This window comes from Capra hircus, chromosome 29, assembly GCF_001704415.2.
Source record: "Capra hircus breed San Clemente chromosome 29, ASM170441v1, whole genome shotgun sequence".
Lineage (NCBI taxonomy): Eukaryota > Metazoa > Chordata > Mammalia > Artiodactyla > Bovidae > Capra > Capra hircus.
The window spans coordinates 47,076,629-47,104,406 of record NC_030836.1 but is presented as its reverse complement, the minus strand read 5'-3'; the positions used below and the strand labels follow the sequence as shown (position 1 = coordinate 47,104,406).

Genomic DNA, 27,778 nt, shown 5'->3' with positions numbered 1-27,778 from the left:
AGAAGGGCCTAAAATTCAATAGGCATTTTTTAAATTATGTATTTATTTACCTGCGCCAGGCCTTAGTTTTGGCACTCGAAATCTTTGATCTTTGTGAAGATCTTTGATCTTTGGGACACGTAAACTCTTAGTTGGGTCATGTGGGGTCGCGTTTCCTGATGAGGGATTGAACCTGGGCCCCCTGCATTGGGAGGGTGGAGTGGTTAGGATGCCACGCTTCCACTGCAGAGCACATGGGTTCCATCTCAGGTTGGGGAACTAAGATCCCTTAAGATGCACAGTGTGGCCAAAAAATAGAATAAAATTTCCCTCAAGGAAACCTCTCACTGAGTGTTTGCTCTGCGGGCATCATCTCTCCATCCACTCTGGCATTGTGGGAGCTCCAAGGGGCAGGGCAGTGTCTGAGTGGATCATACGAAACAGAAGCCAGCATGTAATTTCATCCCTGAGGCAGGATACTGGTGACAGCTCCTGGGACAGAGGCCTCTGACCAGGAAGATAGATCCCTGAGCAAGCCTTCCATGGTGGTATCTTAGGGGCCTGGAATCGTGGTGGGGGTGGTGTTTCAGAGAGAAATCTGGGGCTTCCCCTGAGTTTAGAAAGAGCATGTCAGGATTTGAGCAGAAAGGAGGACGATGGGATACCCCGGGGTGACTTGCTGTTGTGCCCCTCGAATCCACTTTACCAGGCCGGGGACGGTTGCTGCCGTGGATGTTGGTGGTGAACCTCTCAGGACGGCCCCTTCTCTGGAGACATGCCCTCAGCGGATGGAAATCACGTTCCTGCATCCTGCCCAGGGGTGGCCACAGTCAGTGACTGCAAAGGCATAAAAGGCCAGCCCCTCAATGAGGTATGCTCCACAGTCACAGCAGTGGAAAGTCACAATCTTCCAGCCCAGGGTAACAGAGAAGCTGGAAACGGGAGAATTCCTGGAAGCAGAAGGGAATGAGACCCAGAATCTGAGTATTAACTCTGCCCAGAGGAACTCCCCGGTGACCTAGTGGCTGGTTAGGACTTGGCGTTTTCACTTCTATGGTCTGGGTTCAGGTCCTGGTGGGGAACTGACATCCCACAAGCCACATGGTGAGCCCCACCCACAAGACAGCACTCTGCCCAGATCCCTCAACAACCACCAAACTAGACACGCACAGCAGAGCTCTCAGGGGCCTCAGTAAAAAAGCAGACAGACATGAGAGAGGCATCTACCCTTGAAAGACATAACTGCTCTGGGTGATAATCATGAGTCTTCTCTCTATACATACAGAGCTTAGCGGCAGAAAGCTGAAGCCTCACTGGCTTGAAGTGTCAGAGGACAGCGTGTGGACTGGCAGAGCTGCTGGAAAACTGGGTGTCAAGTTCCCAGACAAGGAAGCTACAGATGAGCCTCCGAATCTTGAGTATAAATTCCGTTAAGTATGCAGACGCAGGGGGCAAGCCACAAAGGCTACAGCTGGAAGCTAAAAAGCTGAGCAGAAATGCCAGCTGCTACACACCATGGAGGAGAGAGACTTTACAGTTTCAGATCTGTCACGTGAACTCCCAACAATCTTGAGAAGAACAAAACAGAATCCAAAGTGGCTGTAAAATACCACCTGTGCTGTCCTGTCAGCAACACGAAATAACTAGACACATGAAGCAACAAGAACTTGTGATTCATATTCAGGAAGAAGGCAGCCAACGGAAACTGACCCGAGTGCACCCAGAGGTTAGATTTGGCAGACAAGCTTTGAAACAGCTATTATACATATGTCAAAGGAATTAAATTTTAAAAAGACCAAACAGCTGAAGGAAAACATAGTCTTAATGAGGAAACAGATGGGGATCTCAACAGAGAAAAGAGAACTCCAAAAAAGAATCAAATGAAAATTCTAGAGTCCAAAAGCAAAATAACATAAATGAAAAGTTCACTAGATAGGCTCAAAAATGAGATGGTAGGAGAAAGAACTTGTGAACTTGAAGATAGGTCAATGCAAATTAACCAAAAAAGCACAGAGGAAGAAGACCGAGGGCAAAGGGACAGCCTGAGAGCTCTGTGGAATACGAAGCCGTCCAACACACGTGTAACCGGAATCCCAGGAGAGGAGAGGGGATGCAAGGGAAGAGAAAGGCAGAAAAGATACATGTGCCCCCAGTTTCTCAAACCTTGGCACATCATAAACAAACTGCTAAAAGGTAAAGCCAAAGGACACCGTGAAAGTTTCAAGAGAGAGAAACAACACACCGCGTTCAGAGAAACAACACTGTGTGCTCATTAGATAAGGAACAACACAGGCAAGGCGATGAAAGAAAACAGAAGCGTGCAGAATAACGACGTCGCACCCCTATCTTCCACCACTTGCAAAATTAACTTGAAATGGAAGACCTGACAGAAAAAAACACGGGCTTATGACTATGGTTTATTTTGACAGCGAAAGTAAATAAGCAGAACTACGTCAAACTACAGGGTTCCGCAGCAAAAGAAGCAAACGATAAAATGAAGAGGCAACCTACAAACGGGAAAAGATATATTATTATTTGTGAGCCAGATATCTGACAAAGGATTAATCTACAAAATATATAAGGAACTCCTACATGCATGCACGCAGATTATGTCACTTCTGTCGTGTCTGACTCTTTTTGACCCCACGGACAGGAGGCTGCCAGGCTCCTCTGTCCATGAGACTCCCCAGGCAAGAATACTGGAGTGGGTTGTAGTCCCTTCTCCAGGGTTAGGGTTAAGGTTAGGGTTATCTCCTGCATTGCCAGAAGGGTTCTTTACCTTAAGTGCTACCTGGGAAGCCCCATAAACTCAACAGCAAAATTCCCAAATAATCCAATTAAAAAGTGGGCAAAGAACCTGAATATACATTTTTACAAAGGCATACAGATGGCCAACAGGTGCATGGCAAAGAGCTCAGCATCAATAATCATCAGGGTGTGTAAACCGAAACTACAATGAGATACCATCTCACACCTGTTAAAAAAGGCCATTGTCAAATAGACAAGATATAACAAATATTGGTGAAAATGTGGAGAAAGGGGAACCCTTGTGCACTGTTAATAATGTAAATTGGTGCAGCCACTTTGGAAAACTGTATGCAGTTTCCTCAAAAAATTAAAAATAGAACCACCATATGATTCAGTAATCCCAATTCTGGGTACTTATCAGAAGTATCAAACCAGTCAATCTTAAGGGAAATCAACCCTGAATATTCACTGGAAGGACTGATGCTAAAGCTGAAGCTCCAGTATTTTGGTCACCTGATGCGAACAGCTGACTCACTGGAAAAGCCCCTGCTGCTGGGAAAGATCGAGGGCAGAAGGAGAAGAGGGCCTCAGAGGATGAGACAGCTGGATGGCATCGCTGATGCAATGGACATGAGCTTGGGCAAACTCCGGGAGATGGTGAGGGACAGAGAGACCTGGCGTGCTGCAGCCCATGAGGTCGCAAAGAGTCAGACACGACTGGGCGACCGAACAATACCTGGAAAGAAATGGAACCGCTATCTTGTCACAGACTCTTGATTACGTTGTGGTATGTTCCTTCTATACTCTCTTGTTCAGAGTTTTCTTATGAAAGGATGCTGAGTTTTGTCAAATGCCTTTTTATGCATCTGTTGAGACTGTATGGTTTTAGTCCTTGCTCTGTTAACAAGGTGCATCCCATCTGGTGCATATTCTTGCGTGCTTCCCCCGCCTCCATGCTCCCACAACTAGATAATCATCACAGACCCGTTTCCCTTTGGCCATCCATTTGTTCTTTAATGAGACCAACAAATTTCATTTACTTTCCAGAAAATGCTGTTTTGTCTCAAGGATACCCTGTGCATACTCTTTCAAATCAATTGAGCAAGTGCTAAGGGATTATTCTTTATCCTGCTTAGAATTCCAAATACAACTTCAATCTAAGGATTGTGTCTTTTCTAATTCTGGAAAATAACCAGCTAGTCTTTGTTCAAACATTGCTTCTCCACAGTCTTCTGCAACTCTCCTCAGACCATGCTACAGCCTCGACCCATCCGCCAAGCCCTGCAAGCTCTCATCATTCATGCTGGGTTCTGGCCGAAGGTCTGAGAACTATCTTCTAACCCCTCAGCCCTCTACTTATGTCCACAGTTGATCTTGTCTACTGACTTTTTAAAAAATATTACTGGCTGTATTTTTCGTTTACACTATTTCTGATCGGTTTTCCTCTGTTCTTCTAGACGTTTACAACAATTTTGTTTCTTTGGGTGGGGAGGAATGTCTTCATTCTGTGTCTCTTTATTTCTCTCCTTGAGCTACTAAACATCCTTTAGTCCTTATGTGGTTGTTCAAGTTGCTCAGTCGTGTTCAACTTTTTATGACCCCATGGATGGGCAGCATGCCAGGCTTCCCTGATCTTCACCGTCTCCCAGAGTTTGCTCAAACTCATGTCCATTGAGTAGGTGATGCCATCCAACCATCTCCTCTGTCGCCCCCCTTCTCCTCCTGCCCTCAATCTTTCCCAGCATCAGGGTCTTTTCCAATGAGTTGGCTCTTCACATAGGTGGCTAAAGGACTGGAGCCTCAGCATCAGTCCTTCCAGTGCATATTCAGGACTGATTTTTGTTTGATCTCTTTGCAGTCCAAGAACTCTCAAAGAGTCTTCTCCAGTACCACAATTCAAAAACATCAATTCTTTGGAATTCAGCCTTCTTTACGGTCCAACTCTCACACCTGTATGTGACCACTGGAAAAACCAAAGCTTTGACTAAATGGATCCCTGTCGGCAAAGTGATGTCTCTGCTTCTTAGCATGCTGTCTAGGTTTGTCGTAGCTTTTCTTCCGAGGAGCCTCTTTTAATTTCATGGCTGCAGTCACCACCCACAGTGGTTTTGGAGCTCAAGAAAATAAAGTCTGTCAGTTTCCATCATTCCCTCATCTATTTGCCATGAAGTGATAGGACCGGATGCCATGATCTTAGTTTTTTGAATGCTGAGTTTTAAGCCAGCTTTTTCAGTCTCCCTTTCACTTTCATCAAGAGGCTCTTTTGCTTTCTGCCATTAGGGCAGTATCCTTTGCATATCTGAGGTCACTGATATTTCTCCCAGCAGTCTTGATTCCAGCTTGTGATTCATACAGGCTGGCATTTTGCATAATATACTCTGCATAGAAGTTAAATAAACAGGATGACAATATAGTCTTTATGAGACTGTTCCACAAAATCAGTTTCACCTGAAGTAGATCCTAGTCACGGAGTTGGATGATTTCTTGTTAACATTAGAATTCTGTATGACAATCTTGGAATTTCAGCTTGTAAGCTCTTTGGAGGTGGTATGATTCCTTCTCTGAGTTCAATTTTTGTCTAATGGCTTTAGGACAGTCTGTCCAGCCTCAAACCATCTCCTTTGATGGTGCCAAGTGCCTGCTCTGTGTAGGGGATCCTAGAATATTCTGGATGGAGTCGCCCACTGTGGGGCAGGCTGATCCAGGATGAGGTCCCAGCTGCTCCATGGGAGCTGCAGCACCAGACAGAGGTTGGCTCCCTTTTCCCACTTGTTTTACGAGTGAGTCCTTCCAGCTGCTGTCCAGGAAGGTCCCCTGGAGGAGGGCATGGCAATGCCCCCCCATCACCAGTATTCTTGCCTGGAGAATCCCATGGACAGAGGAGCCTGGGGGGCCAGTCCATAAGGCACACAGAGTTGGACACCTCTGAAACAACTTAGCAGGAGCCCCCCCAGCTGCTGTCCTCAACCTCCCACCGCATGGACCTCTGTGAGCAGCTGTGACCTCACATACTGTAACCTGCTTACCAATCTCCCCACGGTTGGACATGGTTTTGATCTTATTATGAATGAAGCGGCAATAAGCATCCTTGTATGTCTTTCGTGGACATATATTCTACTGGCTCCACATTTTCATCAGTATTTGGTAATGCTGGTCTTAATTTTAGCCATTCTACCAGGTGGGAGAGGGTAGCTACTTGTGATTTTAATTTGCAGTCCCTGGTGACTGGTGACTTGACATAACCGCTTATGTTCTTCTTGGTCACGCGTGTGACTCCTTGGTGATATGTGCTCATCTCTTCCCCATTGATTCCACTTCACCTCATTATTTCAGGTGCATCTTTCTAGTTCCTGGATGGGAGTCCTCTGTCAGACTCACAGAGGTTGCTCTTGTCCTGGCTGTCCACGGTCTAACCTGTTCATTTGGAAGAGCAGAAAAATTTCATTTTGATGGCAGCCTCATTTCTTTTCCCTTGCAATTTGTGTCCTAAAAATTCTTTGCCCATTGCAAAGCTAATTATTGTCTTCATCTAGAAGCTTATGTGAATACTTATGTTTTTAGATCCATCACCTGTTTGGTTTTTTTTTTTTTTTCAGGGGGGGAGGGGAACTGTGACAGACACGTGGCTTGGGGAATTGTAGTTCCCTGACCAGGGACTGAACCCGGTCCCTCAGCAGTGGAGGCGCTAAGTCCTAACCACTGTACCACCAGGGAGTCCCCCATCAGTTCCTCCGTATTAATTTCTGTATATGGCGTTTGACAGGATTCAAGGTTAATCCCTTTCCGTACAGCCAGCCAGGTGCCAGCTGAAAAGCCTTTCCTTTCCCTGTGTGACTGCCTTGGCGATGTTGCTGAAAATTAACGCACCATGGATTCTATTCCATTTCACTGATCTACGTCAGGGGCCAGCAAGCTTTCTCTATAAAGGCCAGAGGATAAACACGTTGGGGTCTGCAGGCTGTACGGCCTCTGTTGCAACTATACAACAATGCCAGTGATCACGGGAGCAGCCAGCTGGGGTTGGGTCCAGGAGCAAGGATGAGCCCCTCAAAAGCCACTGTTCTTGTAGTCCCGTCAAGTGTGATTCTCATACACACACTGGTCTGTGTTCAAACTGTTTTGTTCACTACCTGGCTTTGCCTACTGCAACGCCTCTAACATTTCTATTGTTCTACAATATTTGATAGCCTCCACTCACTGCTCTACTCTGATGCCAAAGTGGCAAATTCCAAGAAAAAAATAAACACCGTAAGGATCTGATTGGTAGTGTACTACAGTAACCAACAGTTGCTGATACTGACAGCTGATATTAGCTGAGCATTCACACACTGAGCATTGTTCTTTAAATACTGAAAAGTTAACCTTCACAACTCTTGTCACCTGCTAGCTGGGCACCCTTTGTCAAAACCAACACCTGTGACCCTCTCATCCATGTGTGAAACGAGGACAGCCATCCATCTCGTAAAACTGCTGTGAAGGAAAGTCAACGCACATGAAGCTTTTAGGACAGTGCTTTGAGACCTCAGCTCCGTTAATAAGCGGAGAACCGCACAGGAGAAACAGAATCACCCAGCATCTTATGTCACGTGGTACGGAACACCATCAGCCGAGTGGTCCTCGTCTTTAAGCACATATAAGCCATCTCAGGGAATAAATTCAAAGGCAGCAGCTTGTTCTGTTCACTAGGTAAGCGACGAAAGCCTGGTACAGATGGTAAGGGCAAAGCCCAGAGGCTGACCACTGAGATGAAGGGCTGAGCAGGAAAGGTGCCAGTACGGACAGGAACAGGAGGCAGATGAAGAAACTGAATCAAAGAAAAGGACGAAGACTGGCTGTGGAGTGAGGCCAGCAACTCGACTCCTGGCCCGTCACCGGGGTCCAGGGGCAGCAGACAGTGGACAAACCAAGGGGCGTGGCTCTGTCCCGACAAAACTGCACACAGGTGTTGGGCCAGAGCTGGCATGTGAGAGGCAGCTGACTCTGAGGCGGAAAAATTACTAACTCCGTCTTTCTGGAGTGAAGGCACTTGAGTTCTCTGGAGGTGCAGGCTGTAAACAGCTCAAACCCAGGCTCAAAGCCAAGATTTGCAAAGGCCAGCAGGTTAACGTTAGCAGGTGGAGAAGCAAGTAGGGAGTCCATACTAACATTTCCTGTTTTATATCCATGAACTCGTTGCTGTGGTTTTCCCATGTGACAGAAAAAGCAGCCGAGACAGAAAAGCTCTCCGTCCTGTGTGGGTGGAGTGGCTTGTGACTATGTCAACGCCAGCTGGCCCCGGTGCCCTCGGTGCCCTGGCCAGTCCCACTGCATCCAGACTAACACGGGGGCCTGGTGACCAGCTGGCTCTGGGGGACGGGTACCAACCAGGGGGACACTTTCTCATGCAAACACGTGGGGAAATAGGGAAAGCAAGCAGCTGTGCCGTGGCGGCGGCGTTGTGGAACAACTGAGAAGTTTCACCTCCAAGTTACTGGCAGGTCTAGATACCAGAGCCCCAGGCTGGGGAGACGCTAAACACGGAGGACACACACACAGCAGGGAAGACTCGGGCTCGCACGGTGCTCCCACCGTCGGCACCAACTGTTCTCGCCGCAGGGGCGGGACACATGTAGCTCGTCACCCAGCATGGCTCCTTCTCACCAGCCCAGGATCCCGTGCCAGGGAGCCTGATCCCTCAGACTCCAGCGGTGGTTCTCTCGCGGCCTCAAACCCTGTCTGGTTACTAGAGCCCAAGCAAGGTACAGAGACTTCTGGAAACAAAGAACCAGGCTTTATTTTGTCGTTTTTTTTTTTTTTTAATACAGGTCTGGTATTATAGACATCTGTAGTCTTGCATTCAGTAGGGCCAATCCACAAAAATTAAAGTAGAAACTCAATGAGCGTGTACTTGCTCCAATCCCTGGGGCTGGCAGACTCCCACTCCCAACAGACTCTGCACTGCCCACCCGTGCCCCTCCCTGCCAGGCGAGACGAGCAGGACACAACCCACCCCAAGGAGAAGCCCCAAGGGCCCTTCCATCAGCAGCGGGCGGGATGAACAAGATGCCAGGTTTACCTTGGGAAGGTGCAGAGGCTGAGGAGATCCAGAGGGTGAGGGACTGTGCGTGCAGCCCTGGAGCCAGGCAGCGCCCACAGAGCTCTCCACCAGGCCAGACCAGGGCACGCCGTCCACCGGCAGTCCCCGAGGTCGGGCCACGTCGGTCAGCACCCTTGAGACCAGCGAGGGGAGGCCTGTCCTCTGGCGGCGTTGAGGGTCCAGGGTAGCGTGCTCGAGGACAGTGTCTTCTGATAGGAGCTCCCGACAGAAAGGGTCCCTGAGTTGGTGCAGAGGCCAGCGCGGCAGCCCCACTGACTGTCCCAGGGCACGCGGCTGGCCCCACTGTCCTTGGGGGCTAGTCTGCCTCCGGAAACCTCACCAAGGGCCTCCACACCATTTACAGTGGGAAAGTAAACCAGAAATAAGGCATTAGACATTTGATTTTTTTTATTTCCATATGCAATGTAATGTTTAGGCACGCTGCTTGGGATGCTATTTCTAAAAAAATCGTTGGCCATTTTTCAGAATATCCTTTTGGTTTTAAATACTGGTCAGGAAAAACAAATGATGTAAAAATACGTGAATAATTTTCTATTACAGAAATGAAAAACTGATTTGCATCTAAAAGTGCAAGAGGTGAAGTAATTTAACCCTTTCACCAGACGACATGGCAATATACAATATATTGCTTCAGCTGTTTGAGAAGGCTGTGATGTATTTTTATATTGACATAGAAAATTATAAATTACATTGAATTAGTATCCATAATCACTATATATGTACACAAACCAGTTCTAAAAAAAAAATACACTGGTTTAGAATTTACGAGTGAAAATCTCACAAGGTACAGTAAAACAATGGGCATGCTGAGGTGCTGGACTCTGATTTCTAGTTTAAAAAGACTAGCCTGTAAAATGAACGCACTCTAATTCCATTAGCAGCACGAGCATTTCTCCACTGACTTGCCTAATATGATTCAGGTATGTTGCATATGCAGATTGCTCTGAAATGTTCATTGGTGATGCTTGTTACTGACAAGGTAAATTTTGGTGAATGGGTTAAAAGGCAGACGAACAACCAAACCAAAACATAAAACAAAAAAAACCCAAACCACAAGCCGTGTACACTCCAAACAGTCTAGTGTTTCACCTGCAGGGATAAACAGTTCAAGCAAACAAGACTTTAACAGAACATATGGCTTTACAATAACACAATTTATCAACTAAGTTGTAGCAATAAATACTTAATCTCTACCAATAGACTTACATTTTTTGATCCGTTTTTAAACAATACAGAAAACAGTTACCAATTAAAAACTGGTTATAAAAAGAACACCAAATATTTCTTATTCAAAATCACTTTTGTAAGTTAGAACAACCAAAATAACACTTAGAGGGCATTTCAATCCTACAACTCCTTGTCAACCTGGAAGAAAATGAATTCAGAATTTTGTACAAGGTGAAAAATGTATGAAAACTGCCTAATACTTTGGTCACACTAATAATTGTCAAATAGTTATGTTTCAAATACAATAGATCTGTGTATTCACTTTTATAAAACTATTCTTACAGCCATTTTAACTATAGTATTACTACTATTATTACATGGGTGGCAAGATCTTATTTCACAGGCTACCCATTATTTAGAACAATACAATATAAACATACGCAAAAATTCTTGGTATTTGTCAATGTGCAACATTTGTACACGTCTGGGTTTTTCTGTACAGCGTCTTAGACTAGAATAGAAAGCTTGCTGGTCCTGATCCCTTGCAGAGTGAGTGCAGCAGCGGTGGCTTGGCGGGCTCCCCACGCAGCCCGGAGCCCCGCCCGCGCGGCGCCCGCAGCCCTCGGTCAGCAGCACGGGGGGCTCCTCATCATACGGGGCCATTGACTGCCGCGTCGCCCGGCACGCTCGGCTGCTCGGTCCTGCAGGGGGGTGAGAGACGGCCTCAGGACTCCCAGAGAGACCAACACCGTGCCACACCCCGGAGTGGGTGGACGACGTCCATCAGAATACTGTTCAGGCGGGCCTAGAACAAAGCCTGCACTCAAGAGTCACCCCACGAAATGCTTCTTCAGTGAACGTTCCTAAAGCTCCAGAAACTAACCGACAGCTCTAAGCTTCGGCTGGGGTAGACAAGGGCTGCAGGGCAGCAGGTGCTGGGAGACCCTCCCCACCTCGCCGCTGGAAGCACGGAGGCAGAAAGCCAGCGGTCTGCAGCCACTGTTCCCTGAGCCTTCGGAAGCTATCTGATCACCCCTCCTTCAGCACAGCTTTTCATGTTCCATACACTGCCATCCACATGAAATTTCACTTGGAAAAGTAGGATTCTACTACTCAGAGAAGAGGTGGGGCGGGGGTGAAAGGAAACAAGAGAAGTCTGTCTTAAAAGGACCAACTCTGAGAACAAAGGTGTGCCCTGTAACACGTACTGCCATGAAGCAAAGGTCAGGGTAATGCAGGGGGTGGGGTGTGTGTGTGTGTGTGTCTGTCTGTCTGTCTGCGTGTGTGTGTGTGTCTGTCTGTCTGTGTGTCTGTGTGCCCTGTAACACGTACTCCCATGAGGCAAAGATCAGGATAATGCTGGGTGTGTGTGTGTGTGTGTGTGTGTGTGTGTGTGTGTGAGATGACAGGGTACTTAGGGCTTTCCTGCCAAAACCACAACTGGAGCATGTAAGAGATTCTTCACGGTGCTCCCAAAACCTTACAGAGTAGACCCTGGAAAGGAGACACTGCTGACAGTGGGCAGCACAAGGCCTCCTGACCCAACGTCCACCGGTTCAGCCCGTCAGTCCCAACAGAGACCCGTGAAGTCAGCTCCACACACATGGCAGACGTGACCCACACTGGATGCTGTCTCATTACGCCACAGAGACATGGGCCCTGTCTTTACCACCTGCGAGCTGTGTGATCTTCAGTAAAGTTTTCAACCTCTCTCAGCTTATTTTTCCCCCCTGTAAAAGGGAGACAGTAAGTCCCCATAGAGATTAGTAGGACTACAACGTATGAAAATGCCTATCTACACACCAATGGCACGATACCACAGAGACTCGATCAACACTGAAAGATAACGTTTTGTGGCAACAGACATCTTTAAGTCAACAGCACACCTAAAGCCTCGTATTTGGTAGATGGACCCCCAAGGGCAAGACTGCACACGAAGTCCCAAACAGCTGTCTCCATCCTCAGCGCCGCTTTACATACGCAGCTCTCGGAATGCGGCGTGCTGCATCAGCAAGCCTGCCTCTGCCCCTGTGGTCAGGAGTCCGCTTCCCAGAGCGCCCCTTCCAGTCCTTCACCCGGCGGCAGGCAGTCTTCACGCCCCTGTGTTATCTGTGGGTCTATCACCAGGACCAACCGCTTCCCAAAGTGTGACGCCCCCCTCCTTCCCCTCCTGCTGGCTCTCCCCACCTGCTCCTCCGCCCCCTGAGGCCTGCAGGTTGGGAGATGTCTCCAGGCTCAGAGAAGAATACGCAGGCTTCTGGGGCAGACAGCCTGCACTCCAGAGCCCAGCAGCTGCTCCCACAGGCCTGCCTCACTCGCATCAGAGAAGGCAGACCCAGGAGCCGCGACTCCAGAGCAGGCGGGTTAGCTGGCTTGTAGGCAGCACACAACACAAAGGAAATTTACGGGCGACAGTGCGGAGATGATGATAACTGATTAGAAGTCAGATCTACGGAGGACCTCTGGAAAAACAAAGGAGAAAAACTCCAGGCAAAAAAATGACTCACCTAGACCCTGAGCAGCACAGCTCGGGCTGGACCCCCCGAAGCTAGAGGGCCCCTCGACTCTTCCTCCCAAATCCTCCACTAGAGCCAACAGGTACAAGCAGTTCTTATAACGGATCCAGTTCATACAAAGTAATTAATTACAAAAGCAAAGCCCTCATTCTGGCAGTAATTTCCACTAGAGAAAGAAAAGCTGGGTTTGCTACACAAGGAACACGCGGTTTATAGACTTGTGAACCGAGAGTGCCCCCTGTTGGTGACCACTGGTTATACTGCCCCTAAAATGCCTGGATTTTGGGGGGTCAGGTGAGCAGAAAGAAGGTCCCTGAAAAGGCTTCCTAAGGTTCCTCTATTCCTTATGGAAGGAATATACAATCAAAAAAGGATATATTTTTGATTCTATATATATACATAGGATATATTCAATATATATTGGATATATTCAATCAAAAAAGTTCCCTCTGTGCAGGGCTGAGCAGAGGTCCGTGCGGTCCAAGGCAAGCTCTGATGCAGCAGGAGGCTGTCCTGGCTTGTGGGGCCTACGATGGCCCTCGGGGACGGGCGGAGGCTGGGGCTTGGCCTGTGCCTCCAGGCCACTGGCCCAGGCTAAGCTCAAGGCCACTGGAAAGGGAGCGTTATGCTGCGAATCCCTTGGCTCTGCAGGCAGGAGCTGCACACTTCATCTGGACAAGACACGTATTTTGCAAAAATATAACCCAAGAGTGACTCACATTGGGAGTTCAGAACACTGAGCTTACACGGCGAGCTGCACTCTGGGAAGCCACCCGAGTGTCACACGGACACACCTGCACCAGTGGGCACAGGAGCCGCTTGCCTTGGTAGCTGGGTGACTGCAGGACAGAGGGAACCCAATCCTGGAGGGGCTCAGTACCAGCCCCAACTCGGTGCCCCTTCAAGAAAAACAGGAGGGGGTATGCCAGCACGAGAGACCCTTCCACCCCCAACAACAACTCACAGAACCAGTGACACTACCTCCAAGAAGCAGACAGTTTCCAGCTTCTGGGCTAGGAGGCGCACTGCGACACCTAAGTTCTCAGCTCAGTCACCTGGCTGCCATGTAGAACTGGGGAGCAGCACCGAGCTAAGCAGTCACTGACCAGCTGAGGACAGCTGCAACAGCCCTCACCCCCAGGCCCGCGCCCCTCCCGGCTCCCAGGAGACAAAGCGGGGCAGGGCTGAAGCCGGCCGGCGGGAAGCAGGCACTCACCTCTGTTCTGGGCTGCTGCTGGGGGGCCGGGGGGCCACGGACTTGCCCTCCGCCGTCTCAGGGCTCTCCTCCACGTCCTTACGAGCAGCATCTTGAGAGGTAGACAGTTTTCCTTCCTCACTGCATAAAGAGGACGACAGGCAGCGTGAGAGGCCCCGGTGTGCACCGGCAGGCGGAGGATGCGGGCGCATGCGATGGCTCTGAAGTCACGGTGGTCATGGAGCCAAGCCCCGGGGCTGAGCATGCTCGGGGAGGGGGCAGGGGCCACGGGCACGCCGGGGAGACCACGGAGGGGGAGGGCCACACACGTGGGAGCTGGGAGAGGGGCGATGTGATGCAGCTGGTGTCTGGTGAAGCACGGCCTCGCGGCACTGTACATACCGGTAGGATCGCAACACTCTGAGGCCAAGGGTGCAAAACGGAAAAAGAAACGGACAAGGCTTTCAGAACACCCTAAAATGAGGCACTGGGGGATACTATGTCCACGACCGCACACAAGCAAAACTGCAGGCTCGGAGAAGCTGTCAAATGAACCTGTTTGAAGGAACGAGTCTTCAGTTAAAGGTTTTGCGCCCAGGGCCAAGCCCCCCATCGGCTTGCTGGCTGAGGTCCCGGAAGCAGAAGGCCACGCAGCTGAGCCAGGACCAGCTTCTCGAGCTGTCTCTGACAAGGCCTGAGAAGGACAAACCATGGCGGGAGAGAGCGGGAACAGAGGCCAGGACCGGGGCAAGGTGAGCCTTAAAGGGTCAGAGGGCTTGAGGAAATGGAACACCAAAGGATGGTTTCCCCTTCGATGCTCCTGGCGCCTCTACTGTCTGTGGACTAGGAACTTGAGACTTTTGCCTATTCTGTCTGGACTTCCCGTTTCTTTGATGACACAATTCGAGGCAGCACCAAACGGAGCTTGAGGGCAGCGACAGGTCCCACCATCCTTAGGGCTGGGTCCTATCTTCGATCCGCTTGGGAGAAACCTCATTTTAGGATGACTTCTGAGTGGCTTTCAGATGGCTTGGGACAATACATTAATGGGAAGGGACCCGAAGTCTAGCCCATTCCTCCTCCTAATTCATCCCCACTCTCCATTCCCTGCTCAACACAGCTATGCTGATGCGTTCCATGCCTGTTACCTTCATTGTTGTAAAACGTACAGTCATTTTACCCATGTGGATTCTGAGACCCACGGTTGGCCATGAATCACACCCTCCCTGCACTCGGGATGGCCCCAGCATAGCTGGGAGCTCCGTCTGCCCTGCTGACTGGAACACAGCACCCCGAGGAGCCCACCTCCCATCCCACAGCACACCTCGCAGAGACCAGAGCCTGGACACAAAGCTCCAACGGCCGCCACCGCCTGCCTCCGCCCCAGGGGGCCTACTCGGGCACCTCTCAGGCTTCACACCAGGACTGGAAAACACTGTCATCTTTCCAACTACAAGAGAGCCCCCACTGCCCCCGAGAATGACTGCCCCGGTCAGCATCCACCACCCAAGAGCAGGGCCTTGGGGCTCTGCGGCTCCACACCCACCAATACTCATGATCCCTATCGTTCCCCCTCCTGCTGGTCTAATAAGATGTGTCTGAGCTCTCAGAATCTCTTCTGAGTTTTTCTTCTTTTTGCCCCTTCGGGTGTCCTTGTCTATAAACTGCCTGTTGCTATTTTTTGCCCATTTTCAGATCTGGGTTTTCATTCTTTTCCTTACTGGTTTGCATATTAAATGCTAATTTCTGGATGATTTAGAACTATAAGCTTTTCCCCCTTAATTTGCCATCTGCCTCTTAATTTTGTCTACAGTAACTTATCAACCAGAAATTCTTCACTTTAATGCAACCCTATCCTATTCTCTGCATGAGGTTTATGCTTTTAAAGGCAATCTGTTTTGTTTTGAAATAGCAGCCCCTTTCTGCCCTCAGGTGAGAACAGTGTTTCCTTCTGACTACCATGAGACTCTGGCCACAGCACTTAATTCCAGTACCGCATCTTCCCATCTGGAAAGTGGGATGATAACCATGGCGCTTTCGGTTTTAATCATATACAACTTTCTGCCCCCCGCCCCAAACGCTTCATCAAAAATGTCAAATGACTTCTTCATTCTATTAATATGCACTGAATTACACAGACAGATTTTCTAATGTTGAACCATCTTTACAATTCAGGGATAAACTAATTGATCATTATGAAGTATTTCTGGTATACTTTAATGATGCTGAACAGTTCAGTGATCTTTACAGTTCAGTGATAAATGATCCTTATGAAATTTTTTTGTATACTATTAGGTTCAGTTAGCAAATATTTCACATAGGTTTTCTGCATTTAGTTGCCTGTGAGTGACATAAGCTGATCATTTTCTGTAATTATCTTCATCTGGTTCTGGAATTAGGCTTTCACTACTTCATAAACAGGTCCAGGCAGTTCTGGCACTTCTATCTTCTGTGACAACTGAGGAATTGACAGGTCAGCGTGTGGCACCCGTGAAGCACCCTGAACTCTCGCCGTCACTGACACGAGCCTGGCCCAGCGGCCAGTCTACTTTTTCCCTCCGCGGATAAGGCCTTGTTTGTATCCTCTCAAATTACAGAAGTCATTTGTTGTCTCTTCCTTTGGTATTAGGTTCCCCTAGATCCTGTGTGTTTCTTCGCTAGTTATGACCTGTCTTTTCACTTCATCGTGTCTTTTAGAAGACTAGACGTTTTGTCTTTCCAACATGTACTGAGAGCAGAGGCTCAGCCTGTGTTCTCACATGGATGTTCACAGTCTGCCAGCCTCTCCACTGTCGCCTGACCACGTCAGGGTATGGGCCTGCTCGCAGAGCTCTGCACCACAGCCTCGGCATCGTCCTAGTAACAGCGAGCCCTGAAAGCTACCACGGTGAGGCCCCTCACCCTCCTCTTTACAGTGATCCTGCTCTTCATGGCTCTCCTCGGTCTTCTCTGAAAATTACAATCAGTTTCTCCCTTTCATAAAAAACTCCCATTGGGATTTTGAGGAGAAATCCATCGAGAAGCAATGCCAAAGTCAGCACACGTGCTGTGCAAAGTCACTTCAGTCGTGTCTTGACTCTCTGCGACCCTACGGACTGTGGCCCACTAGGCTCCTCTATTCGTGAGATTCTCTAGGCAAGAACTGGAGTGGGTTACCATGCCCTCCTCCAGGGAGCTTTCTTGACCCAGGGATTGAACCCACAGCTCTTATGCCTCCTGCACTGGCAGGCAGGTTCTTCACCACTAGTGCCACCTGGGAAGCCCTTTTGGCAAACATAGTGATCAGCAAACTATAAAAGGTCTTAATAACCCGGATAACCACGATGGTGTGGTCACTCACCTCGAGCCAGACATCCTAGAGTATGAAGTCAACTAGGCCTTAGGAAGCATTTCTAAGAACAAAACTGGTAGAGGTGATGGAATTCCAACTAAGCTTTTTCAAATTCTAAAAGATGGTGCTGTGAAAGTGTTGCACTCAACACACCAGCAAATTTGGAAAACTCACCAGTGGCCATAGGACTGGGAAAGGTCAGTTTTCATTTTCATTCCAATCCCAAAGAAGGGCAATGCCAAATAATGTTCAAACTACGGTACAACTGCACTCATTTCACATGCTAGCAAGGTAATCAGTACATGAACTGAAAACTTTCAGATGTACAAGATGGACTTAGAGAAGGCAGAGGAAGCAGAGATCAAATTGTCAACATTCTCTGGATCACAGAGAAAGAAAGGATATTCACTGACTATGCTAAAGCCTTTGACTGTATGGATCACAACAAACTGTGGAAAATTCTTTAAAGAGATGAGAATACCAGACCACCTCACCTGTCTTCTGAGAATCCTGTATATGGGTCAAGAAGCAACAGTTAGAAAAGGACATGGAACAAAAGACTGGTTCCAAATTGGGAAAGGAATATGTCAAGTCTATACACTGTTACCCTGTTTGTTTAACTTCTATTCAGAGTACATCAAGTGAAATGCCAGGCTGGATGAATCACAAGCTGGAAGCAAGACTGCTGGGAAAAATATAAACCACCTCAGATGTGCAGATGATACGACCCTAATGGCAGAAAGTGAAGAGGAACTAAAGAGCCTCTTGACGAAAGTGAAACAGGAGAGTGAAAAAGCTGGCTTAAAACTCAACATTAAAAAACTAAGATCATGGTATCCAGCCCCATCACTTCATGGTAAATAGAAGGGGAAAGAGTGGAAACAGTGACAGATTTTATTTTCCTGGGCTCCAAAATCACTGCAGATGGTAACTGTAGCCATGAAATTAAAAGATGCTTGCTCCTTGGAAGGAAAGCTATGACAAACCTAGACACCGTATTAAAAAGCAGAGACATCACTTTACCGGCAAAGGTCCATATAGTCAAAGCGATGGTTTTTCCAGTAGTCATGTACAGATAAGAGAGTTGGACCATAATGAAGGCTGAGCACCAAAGAATTGATGCTTTTGAATTGTAGTGCTGGAGAAGACTCTTGAGAGGCCCTTAAACTGCAGGGAGATCAAACCGGTCAATCCTAAAGGAAACCAACCCTGAATATTCATTGGAAGGACTGATGCTGAAGCTCTAATACTTTGGCCACTGATGCTGGGAAAGACTGAGGGCAGGAAGAGAAAGGGGCAACAGAGGATGAGATGGTTGGATAGCATCACCAACTTAATACACAGGAGTTTGAGCAAACTCTGGGAAACAGTGACGAACAGAGAAGGCTGGTGTACTGCAGTCCCTGGGGTCACAAGAGTCTGACATGATTCAGCAACTCAACAACAAGGAAACATGGCACTGACGTCTCTCCCTATGCATTGAGGTCTTTCGGTCTCAGTTACAGACAAGGTTTCACCTCTCATTTAAAGGGGAAGGGGCACATCTAAGACACCTTGTGCTGGCTTCTAAGACTCAATCGACTTGTGGGTGTATTCAATAAACTCGCTAAACTTTACTAGCAATACATACAGATTCCACTGGAATTTTTATATAGGAAGTCATAAGCTACAATTAACCTGCTGTCCATGGGGTCGCAAAGAGTCAAACATGATTGAGTGACTGAGGTGAACCTGCAAATAAACAAAAACCATTTTACCTCTTTTGAATTTGTATGTCTTTTATTTCCTTTTATTTCATGCTGCATATGCTAAGACCAGCAGCACAGTGCTGATGAGAAGCAGTAACTACAGGGCTCACTGTCCGTCTTGTCTTTGAAAATGAGTATTTCTTCAAAATGTTTCATTGTTAAGAATAGAGTCTGTTGTAGATTTTCAGTGGACACTTTTATCAGTAGCTACTTCTTATTCCTAGCTTGCTAAAGTCACAAATAGCTTTAATTTTTATCAAATGTTTTTTCACCTACTGAAAGTCCAAAAGGTTTCCAACCTTTTATCTATGAATTACCATCAGTAATCTTTAAAATACTGTAGTATCCTTGCATTCATGAGATACATCCTTGATCATGAGCTAAAAACACACAGCTTTGGTTTGCTACCTTGTAACGTTAAAGCATTCTACACGCAGGCCCCCACGTGCCATCAGCCTGCAGTAATTTCTTCTTCCAGGCTTTGTTTCGTGCCGGCTTCACAAGCTGGGAAGCGTTATTCTTGTGATATGAAAGGGTCTGTGTAAGGTGGAGATCAGAGCTCTAAGTACTGATTTAGCTGCAGTCTGTGGGTTTTGGTAGAATTTTTTTCACTAGTTTTTCAGCTTTGCTTTTAATTTGCATTATGAGTCCTTTTTCTGACACATAAGTTTACAAGTGAGGGTAATTTCCAAATATGTTTTTGTAACCTATCATTCTGTTACTGAATTCTGCTGGTTGCATTGTATCTGGAGGAAATGATCTGTGTAAGACCCAAACTTATGGTTTAGATGGTCCCAGCTTTGCTGCCTGTACCCAATGCAATTCCTGTTTCTAGAGGTATGTCAGTTCTTTAAACTCATGTATTTTGAATCCCATCAGTCTTCTCAACCTTTAGTCTTCAAAATACTATTAAAAGGGGAAGGGCACAGACACCGAGAGAGCCAAACTCCATCTCTTTGTTAAGATTTAATAAATTTAATGGAAATAATAGAACGATGTCAGGCGAACGTCTGAACCCACACGGGCACGAAATTACAGATGCTAGTATTTGTGGCTTCTCCTCCACCACCCTCCCGACAACCTGAAGCTGCCAGTATGGCCGAGCCTGGTTACCTTTTGAAGACCGCAGTCTCTGTCTTGGCATCTACAGTGAGGCTGAGAGTTTCCTTCATGCCGCCATTCATCACCGTCTCAGTTACCTTGCCTGTACTTTCTGCATCCTCCTCGCCATCAGAGCTGGCTTCCATGGCCACACTGCCTGGCGCTGAAAAGAACACACAGCTGATGGCCACGTGCACCGACATCGACTAGGGTCTGCCACCCGCTCTGTGCAGACCCACCCACCCAGCGTCACCTCAGCTCCACCCGCTCTGTGCAGACCCACCCACCCAGCGTCACCTCAGCTCCACCCGCTCTGTGCAGACCCACCCACCCAGCGTCACCTCAGCTCCACCCGCTCTGTGCAGACCCACCCACCCAGCGTCACCTCAGCTGCTCGGAGGCAAAGAGACAGGAGACGATCTGCCCGCTGTTGCCTCTTAATGACGCCCACAAGACAGAAGCTGCAAGGGATCACTGACTACAGCCCGGGACCAGCTAGACCGCCAGTCTGCCCCGCTACCTGCACACCCAGCTGTCCCTCAGACGACTGCCCCGCCCCTCACTTCTCCAGCTCCCAGCACAGGGCAGACTAGGCGGCCGAATATTCTGTAGCCACAGCCCCCCATTCAGCCGGCACTGTTCTCATTCACCCTGCTCCTCTGGCTTGTCCACACTCAGGTCCTACTTTTTCCTGTTTGCTAAACTACCCTGTTGTGGTCCTCTGTGGGTCATTTTTCTGTCGATGAGAGGGAGTCATGTGGTAAACTGGTGATGAGCATCTGAATTCATACCTGGCCTCAGAGACCAGGTCAAAGCACCCAACCTGGGCCTGAGTTTTCTTATGAACAAAATTGGAGGTGTTTGAACCCCCTTATAGAACTGCTCAATGATAAACTAGGTCATATATATAGAATGTGGCTCAGACAGTAAAGCGTCTGCCTACAAGGCGGGAGACCCGGTTTCAATCCCTGGGTGGGGAAGATCCCCTGGAGAAGGAAATGGCAACCCACTCTAGGATTCCTGCCTGGAAAATCCCATGGACAGAGGAGCCTGGTAGGCTACAGTCCATGGGGTCACAAAGGGTCAGACACAACTGAGCGACTTCACTTTCACTTTCATTTTTCAGAAGAATGACAAACAAAACACTAATTTCTGGATTTATTCATTCCCCTTGCCCCTTGGTTCTTGTGCCCTACATATGTACCCTCATTTTCTGAGAACTAATTTTGTCTCTTCCGTGTCAATCCCTCCTTCTCGCCCCTTCACCAACTTCCCACAGTCTAATCATCAGGTTGGAAACAGTTCAGGGCCCATGCAAACTACACCTGCCTATTCTGAGTAAGACAGCCACTGGACAACCTCAACCATTTCACCTGTTCATAAAGATGCAAACAAATAAATAACTACACAGCCTGAAATGCACCCAGACAGCACACTCCAAAGAATAAAAGCACCGGGTGCAACCAGGCCTGGAGCACAAGTGCTGGTCTCATTCCCCCTGGGTGTTGCAGGCCAAGACACCGTCCTTTCTCGGCCTGTTTCCTTTCCTGTCTTGACGGGACTGAATGACTGGCAACTTAGATACCTTACTCTTTCTAGGATTAGCATGCTGTGGTTCTGGAATAAACACACAATTGCTTTTTGCCCAAAGCCCTGAGGATATCAGACCCACATCTCATTTTCCTGGGTCGTTTGAGCCCTTGAACTATTTTAGAAACCTACTGTGGACAAAGACAACTTTCCAGATCTGGGGAACTCAGCGTCACATTCCAGAGCGAACACCCGCCAGGAGAGCAGGCCGCTGGCCCCGGACCCACCTTCCGGCTGCACAGCCAGCGCAGCCACACTGGGCGTCAGAGGGTCCATCGGCTCAGTGCTGGTTTCCATCTCCACTGGGGAGTTACTCCGTAAAGAATCTTTCGTACTTTTAGAAAAGAGAAAATGCAGAGGTGAGCAGTGGGAGACGGCCCTCAGGATCATCATTCACAGAAAACCTTTGAACACTGGTTTCAAATCCACTGTGGAGACACAGCTGGTTACAGACTCCGAGAAACACAAATGTGAGTGTGGATGGCAGAGCGGAGTGGCGGATGAGCCAGGATGGGAGATTTTCTGTTGGGTCAGCAGGGCAGCGACACGGGGACTTCTCGGAGGTTCCAGAGAGTCTCAAGATGCCCCCAGCCCCTCAGGCTCGCACAACCACCAGGCTCCCAAGGTTGGGACAGCAGTGCATACACTGTGCACCATCAACTGTATCTACAGTTCCACTTTCACAAAAATCCTATCACCTCCAGGCAGCCTGCCCAGAGGGCCTGGCCCTGATGATGTTTAATGAGACAACGTGGCCCGTGCACAAGGGCTTGTAAAGGAAAGCAGTTGCTTCAGCAGCATTCTCAAGTAACCAGGAGAGCAAGAGAGAAACCTGGCTGCCCTGTACCAGAGGAGAACCAGCATCTCGTTATATTTTGGAGACATTTCCCATAAATCTCACTTCACCTCTGAATAACAGCTCACTGCTATTATCAGAGGTGCTGTAAAGCAATGTGGGTTTTAGTCTCCTCTCTTGATCTGTCTACAGTGGTGAATGCTAGCTCCCATCAGGCTGTTTTCTAATCTTTGCCATTATAGTTACCATTTAAAAACGTGTCTTGTTAGAATAGGGAAAGAAAGTCTCTAAAGTCGGGGGGTGGAAATCTCCACCCCATTTTTTTCAGGAGACAAAATGAAACAACAGTGAGCAAATCAAAGTTGAGTGTAAGGAGATATGAAATCCACGGTTAACACTCAAAGCCGACAATATTATGCAGGAAAACCACAAAATGATCAGCCGCTGTTGCTGAGACGAATGCAATTAACAAGACTGACAGTCACATCGACACACCCCTAATTTACAGCACTAGACTGGCTCCAAGCGGAGTATACGTTCAGTATCATCTACTAAACTCAGGGTACATGCCGCGTCTCCGTAACGCTCCTCACAGAGGCGCCCCTCAGGAGCTCCCTGACTCCCTGGGCCATCTCCTCAGCCCACTTTACCATCCACTCTGCCTCCCAGCTCACCCTGGAGGAGAGCAGGGAGGAAGGGGGTGGTAACTCAGAGCTGTGTCTACATCCCCCCCACCACCCCATTGATTTTTCAATCTTGTTTAAGGCACTGTATTCAACTGGGAACACGCTTCACACCCGGCTCTCAGGTGGGAAGGCTGGGAGAGCCGCACGCGCTCACCTCAGGGAAGACGTGAACTCTGAGAAAGAGGCCCAGCCTGTCTCCTTCGCCGGCATAGGCTCCTCCGTGCTCCAGACGTCAGACCCCACCGAGTCCAAGGGAGCACCGTGCGTCGTCTCCATGGGGACATCAAAGTTGGCTGACCAGTTGGGTGCTAAAAAGGAGAGGAATTCCACTTTGAGAATGCTTCAGTAATTTAATGTAACACAAGCATTTTTCAAAAACAGATGTGCAGCGGTAAGTAAAGAAAAAAGACTGCAGGTGCGGGGCAAAGGGCATTCTGGCACACTGCTGGTGGAAGCGGACGGCCACAGCCACGCAGAGGCCGCTCCACAACCTCTGTCTGTTGGAAAGCTGCGGGTTCCCTTTGATCCCTTAGCAAGTCCCCTTTCTATGATTTTTTTTTCCAACAGCAATTAACACGCAAGAAGACAAAGTCACACAGAAAACAATATACTGATGTTAATTTCTTGATTTTGACAAATGTTCCAAGGTTACGTGAACACTAGGAGGAAGATGGGTGAAGGGTATACAGCCCTCTTCGCACCTTTTCTGCAAATCCAAAATTAGTATAAAATAAATAGTTTTTTAAACGCATGTTAGTACTCAGTCACAGTAAAGTGGGAACAACCTCAAGGCTTCCCGCCCCACCCCAAGTCCACAATGCTGCTTCTCACAGCCGCCCTTCACCTGAGCACACACAGCAGCGGGCTTCCCGAGATACAAGGAGGAATACAGACTTAGTCTGTGCCCACCCCACTGCCATCTCTGAAGTGACAAAGGTTTCTGTATCTAATGAGAAGAGACTGGGAGCTCCTGGAGAGCCTCAGGATGGGGACTTGGGGAGTGGGGCAACCAAGTGCTTAGAGGGTTGGAACTTTTGGCCCTTCCCTACCACCCCTCCCTCAACCTTCTAGAAGTGTAAGGGGCTTGAGGTCAAGTTAATCACTAATGACCAAAGATTTCACCAATGACACCCACTTAGCAAGGTCCCCATGAACACCCAAGCTGCGGGGCTTCAGGGCTTCTGGGTTGGGAACAGAGGTGGCAGGTGAGACTCCACTGGGGACCCAAGTTCCTGCCCGTGGACCCCTCTGGACCCGTCCTGTTCATTTGTAGCCTTTAATATATCAACTGGTAATGGTAGGTGAAAGGTTTTTCTGAATTCTGTGAGCAGTTCTAGCAAATAATCAAACCCAAAGAGGTCATGGGAACTCCCAGTTTACAGCCAGTTGGTTAGAAGTACCGGCTGGGGGTGGGGACGGGTGGCCGACTTGCGGGTCGAGTGAGCCCTAACCTGCGGGCCTGACTCACACGGTCAGTGCCTCGGCTGAGCTGTGTGGGAGACTCACACATTTGGTGTCAGGAGTGAAGTTCTGAGAACAGAGAAGAGCTCTGTTCCCACTGGCTTGCCAGGCCTGCAGGCACGGGAGAGTGCTCAGAGATGGGGGTGGCAGGACCACGCACCCTGTCTGGCTGCTCCTCTCTTGCTGCGGTCTGGGTCCTGCTGACCTCTGTCTCTGTTTAAATGTCGCCACCCGAGGTGTGTCCCCCTCAGCCGAAATCAGGCCTGCTTGCTCTCATCACACACCGTGCTGCTCCTGCACAGTACCCCGTGCGGAATGCCCAAATGCTTGCTGCAGACAAGCTGGCAGTGGGGACCACCGCTCTTTATCATGGATGTTCTCTATCACAACTGGAGGCTCCAGGCTGTAAGGAAGGAATGCTAGGCTACGGCATCTGCGAGCTACTTGGCCTATGCATAGCAGAAGTGCTCCACCCTACACACAGACCTTCCCGGGACTGCAGGCAACTCACTCAGCTCCCCCTAGGCTAGGTTTCCTCATTTTTTCACTTCAGATAAAACCATCTACTTAATCCTGAGGGTTAAATGAGGGCCTCATCTAGCAGGTACTGAAGGAGGGCTGTTTCTGAGCTTCCTGCCCTCTGATCTGTGTACCGTGCGGCAGGGCTCCATGGGCTCTGAGAAGGAATAGGACCTTAATGTCTGAAAACCTCACCTGCAACCTCAGAAAGTCAAGAAAGTGGAAGTGTTAGTCATTCAGTCATGTCTGACTCTTTGCGACCCCACAGACTGTACCCTGCCAAGCTCCTCCGTCCATGGGATTCTCCAGGCAAGAATACTGGAGCTTGTTGCCATTTCCTTCTCCAGGGGATCTTCCCGACCCAGGAATCGAACCCTGGTCTCCTGAATTGCAGGCAGATTCTTTACTATTTGTCACCTCCGGGAAGGTGACAGGTATTTCTGCCTGCCCACCATATGCAAAGTTCTGGACTCACTCCATCCAAATAAACTAGGCTACACAGAAATGACTGTTGTTAGTCATTTCCTATTATTACCATCCCAGGAAAGACTAGCTCCCCAGAATTACTCTAACATTAACTGTTGAGAAACTGTTCTCAACAGTCAAGAAAAACTCTGGAAGAAGCCACAGAGATTGGGTGGATGGTGGAAGCTCTTAAGTCAGAGGCCGAGGCAGCTCAGAGCCCTGGAGGGGAGCACTCCCCCGCCCCAGTCCCATCACAAACCCCTCTCAGGAGGGCTGAGACCTGTGAGACCATGCCCTGTGGGTGAACATCACAGCCCTGCCCTTCGTCTCTCCCTGTCCCCACACCCAGCTCCACCAAGACAGTGGGAGTGAGTCACACCAAGTGTATGGTCCCTCCCCAAGTCATTTATCACCCACCCAGCGATCTTAGAGATCCACAGACTCCAAAATGCCATTCAGCCTTAAGAAAGAGTAGTAAAATCCTGCTACACACTTGAACATGGATGAACCTGGAAGGCACCATGCTAAGGGAGTAAACCAGTCACAAAAGACAAAATACCCCATGATTCCACTTAGGATGAGGTCCCTAGAGGAGTCAGATTCAGAGACAGAAGATAGAATGGTGGTGGCCAGGGGCTGGGGAAAGGGGAATGGTGAGTGCTGTTTGTGGGTATAGCTTCAGCTTTGCAAGGTGAGAAAGTTCTAGAGGCTCCACACTACTGAACCACATAGGTGAACACACACACACACACGCATAAGCAAGCCGAAAGCTCAGGGCCTCCAGCAGCCTCCCCCCGCTCCTGATGAGCCCCCGTCGTTTCTCACGTCTCACACTGAGTCTCGATGCTGGTCTTCCTGTCCCCGAGCACACTTTCTAATCCAGCTTTCACACTGCTACCAAGAGTAATCATGTCAAAATAGATCAATTGATGGGATTCTCAGTAAAATCCTCAAGAGAAGGAGTACAACCTCCAAAATAATTCTCCTTCCGGCCTCTGGCCTCATCTCCACCATCCCACCCTTCCTGAGCTGCATTCACCAGCGGCGGGTCCCTGTGCCTTCCTAGGAGCTGTTTTCCTGTAAGCGGACTCATCCCTACTTGTCCTCGTGACACAACCCGTCCTCTGGGAGGGCTCTGCAGAGGCCTGGGAGAGCGGGGCCCCTGCTCTCCCCACACTCTCCATCTGCTCAGACACCCCGAGGCCCTGGAGGCCGTGCCTGTGCCCCAGCTCCTGGCACACAGCAGGAGCCGGACACAGGCCGGCTGGTGTGAACGGCGTCATGCCCTCCTGAAGGTGGCGAGCCGCAGAGGAGAGAGAGGCTGGGAACCACGCGGGGTCTGCTGGATGCCTGCCACGCTCTGAGGTCACGATGAGGTTCAACCTGACCCCCGGAGTGGGGTTTCATCCTCTAGAACCGAGGCATAAAAACCTTCCCAGGCAACAGGAAGCACTGTTGGCCTGGAGGAAAGCCCTGGTATCAACCTACACAGCTACTTCATGTGAAAATTTGTGTGAACTTTTAGGCATTAACAGTATTTTTAAAAGGCCAGTCAACTTTAGTCTTCTTAGCAAGTGGTGAAACATAAATAAGCATTTAGCTGGGAAAATTTTAGGAACACAGGATTCATTAACAGTGAAGACCCTGTTTAAAACTGCTCCAACTGTAAGGAATTTCCTGCGGCTTAGGAGCACTCCTGATTCTACAGCCTTTCCCTATCCTTCCAGAAGCTACAGTCTCTCCCCTTCTGCTCCGGTTCCCAGCCTCTGCAGCTGGAGGACGGACCCACTGATGTGTTGCTGTCCTCTACCCAGATGCACACACAGGGCTTCCAAACTATAGAGACCCCCTCTCACCCAAGGTGTAACTGGCTCCTCCCCTCAGGCCCGGTCCCCGAGACATGAAGCGCCAAGGGAACTCAGAGGACAGCGTGCGCTCCCACGCAACTGCCCTTCAGAGGCTGTCCCAGGCTCTGGGGCCACCTCCACATGGCGCTGGCAGAGAGGCGGCGACTTACGTTCACTCAGGTCTACCTCCATCTTGTCCTCCGTGTTGGCACTGCTGGACTCAAACAAGTCTTGTTTTGCTCCATCTTCTTCCTCAGAGTCTGTACTTTCCTCACTGTCTGTACTCCCCGAGCTAAGGGGAAAAGTCCAAAATATTACTACTGTATATTGGCCCCCCGCTAAATCCAGAGTTCAAAAGACATCCCACACTAAAACACTGTGCGGCGCTTCACCTGGGCCCCACGTGGGTCAGGGCTCACCCCACCCCGGGCCCCAGCTGCTCCCACTGGGGCTGTGCTGGCAGACTGTTCGGAAACCTTACAGCTGCCTGGGGTGGAGGTGCCCCCTGGTGGTGAGAGTCCGCACGTCCCTC

General features: G+C 49.1%; 1 protein-coding gene across 8 annotated transcripts in view; it reads right to left on the bottom strand.

Annotated features, from left to right (window-relative positions):
- PPP6R3 (protein phosphatase 6 regulatory subunit 3) overlaps window positions 9,194-27,778 on the bottom strand; it is a 122,277-nt gene continuing 103,692 nt past the window's right edge. For 6 of the 8 annotated variants that reach the window (XM_018043012.1, XM_018043015.1, XM_018043016.1 and 3 more), the window contains 6 exons: window positions 27,417-27,538; window positions 23,109-23,262; window positions 21,700-21,806; window positions 19,895-20,045; window positions 13,724-13,843; window positions 10,274-10,692 (listed from right to left, as the gene is read on the bottom strand). In XM_018043012.1, the coding sequence (XP_017898501.1) occupies window positions 10,641-10,692; window positions 13,724-13,843; window positions 19,895-20,045; window positions 21,700-21,806; window positions 23,109-23,262; window positions 27,417-27,538 (706 nt within the window). In that variant the 3' untranslated portion in view covers window positions 10,274-10,640. Of the gene's footprint in view, window positions 10,693-13,723; window positions 13,844-19,894; window positions 20,046-21,699; window positions 21,807-23,108; window positions 23,263-27,416; window positions 27,539-27,778 lie in introns of all 8 variants that reach the window. The other 2 variants (XM_018043013.1, XM_018043019.1) reach the window with 2 other exon arrangements.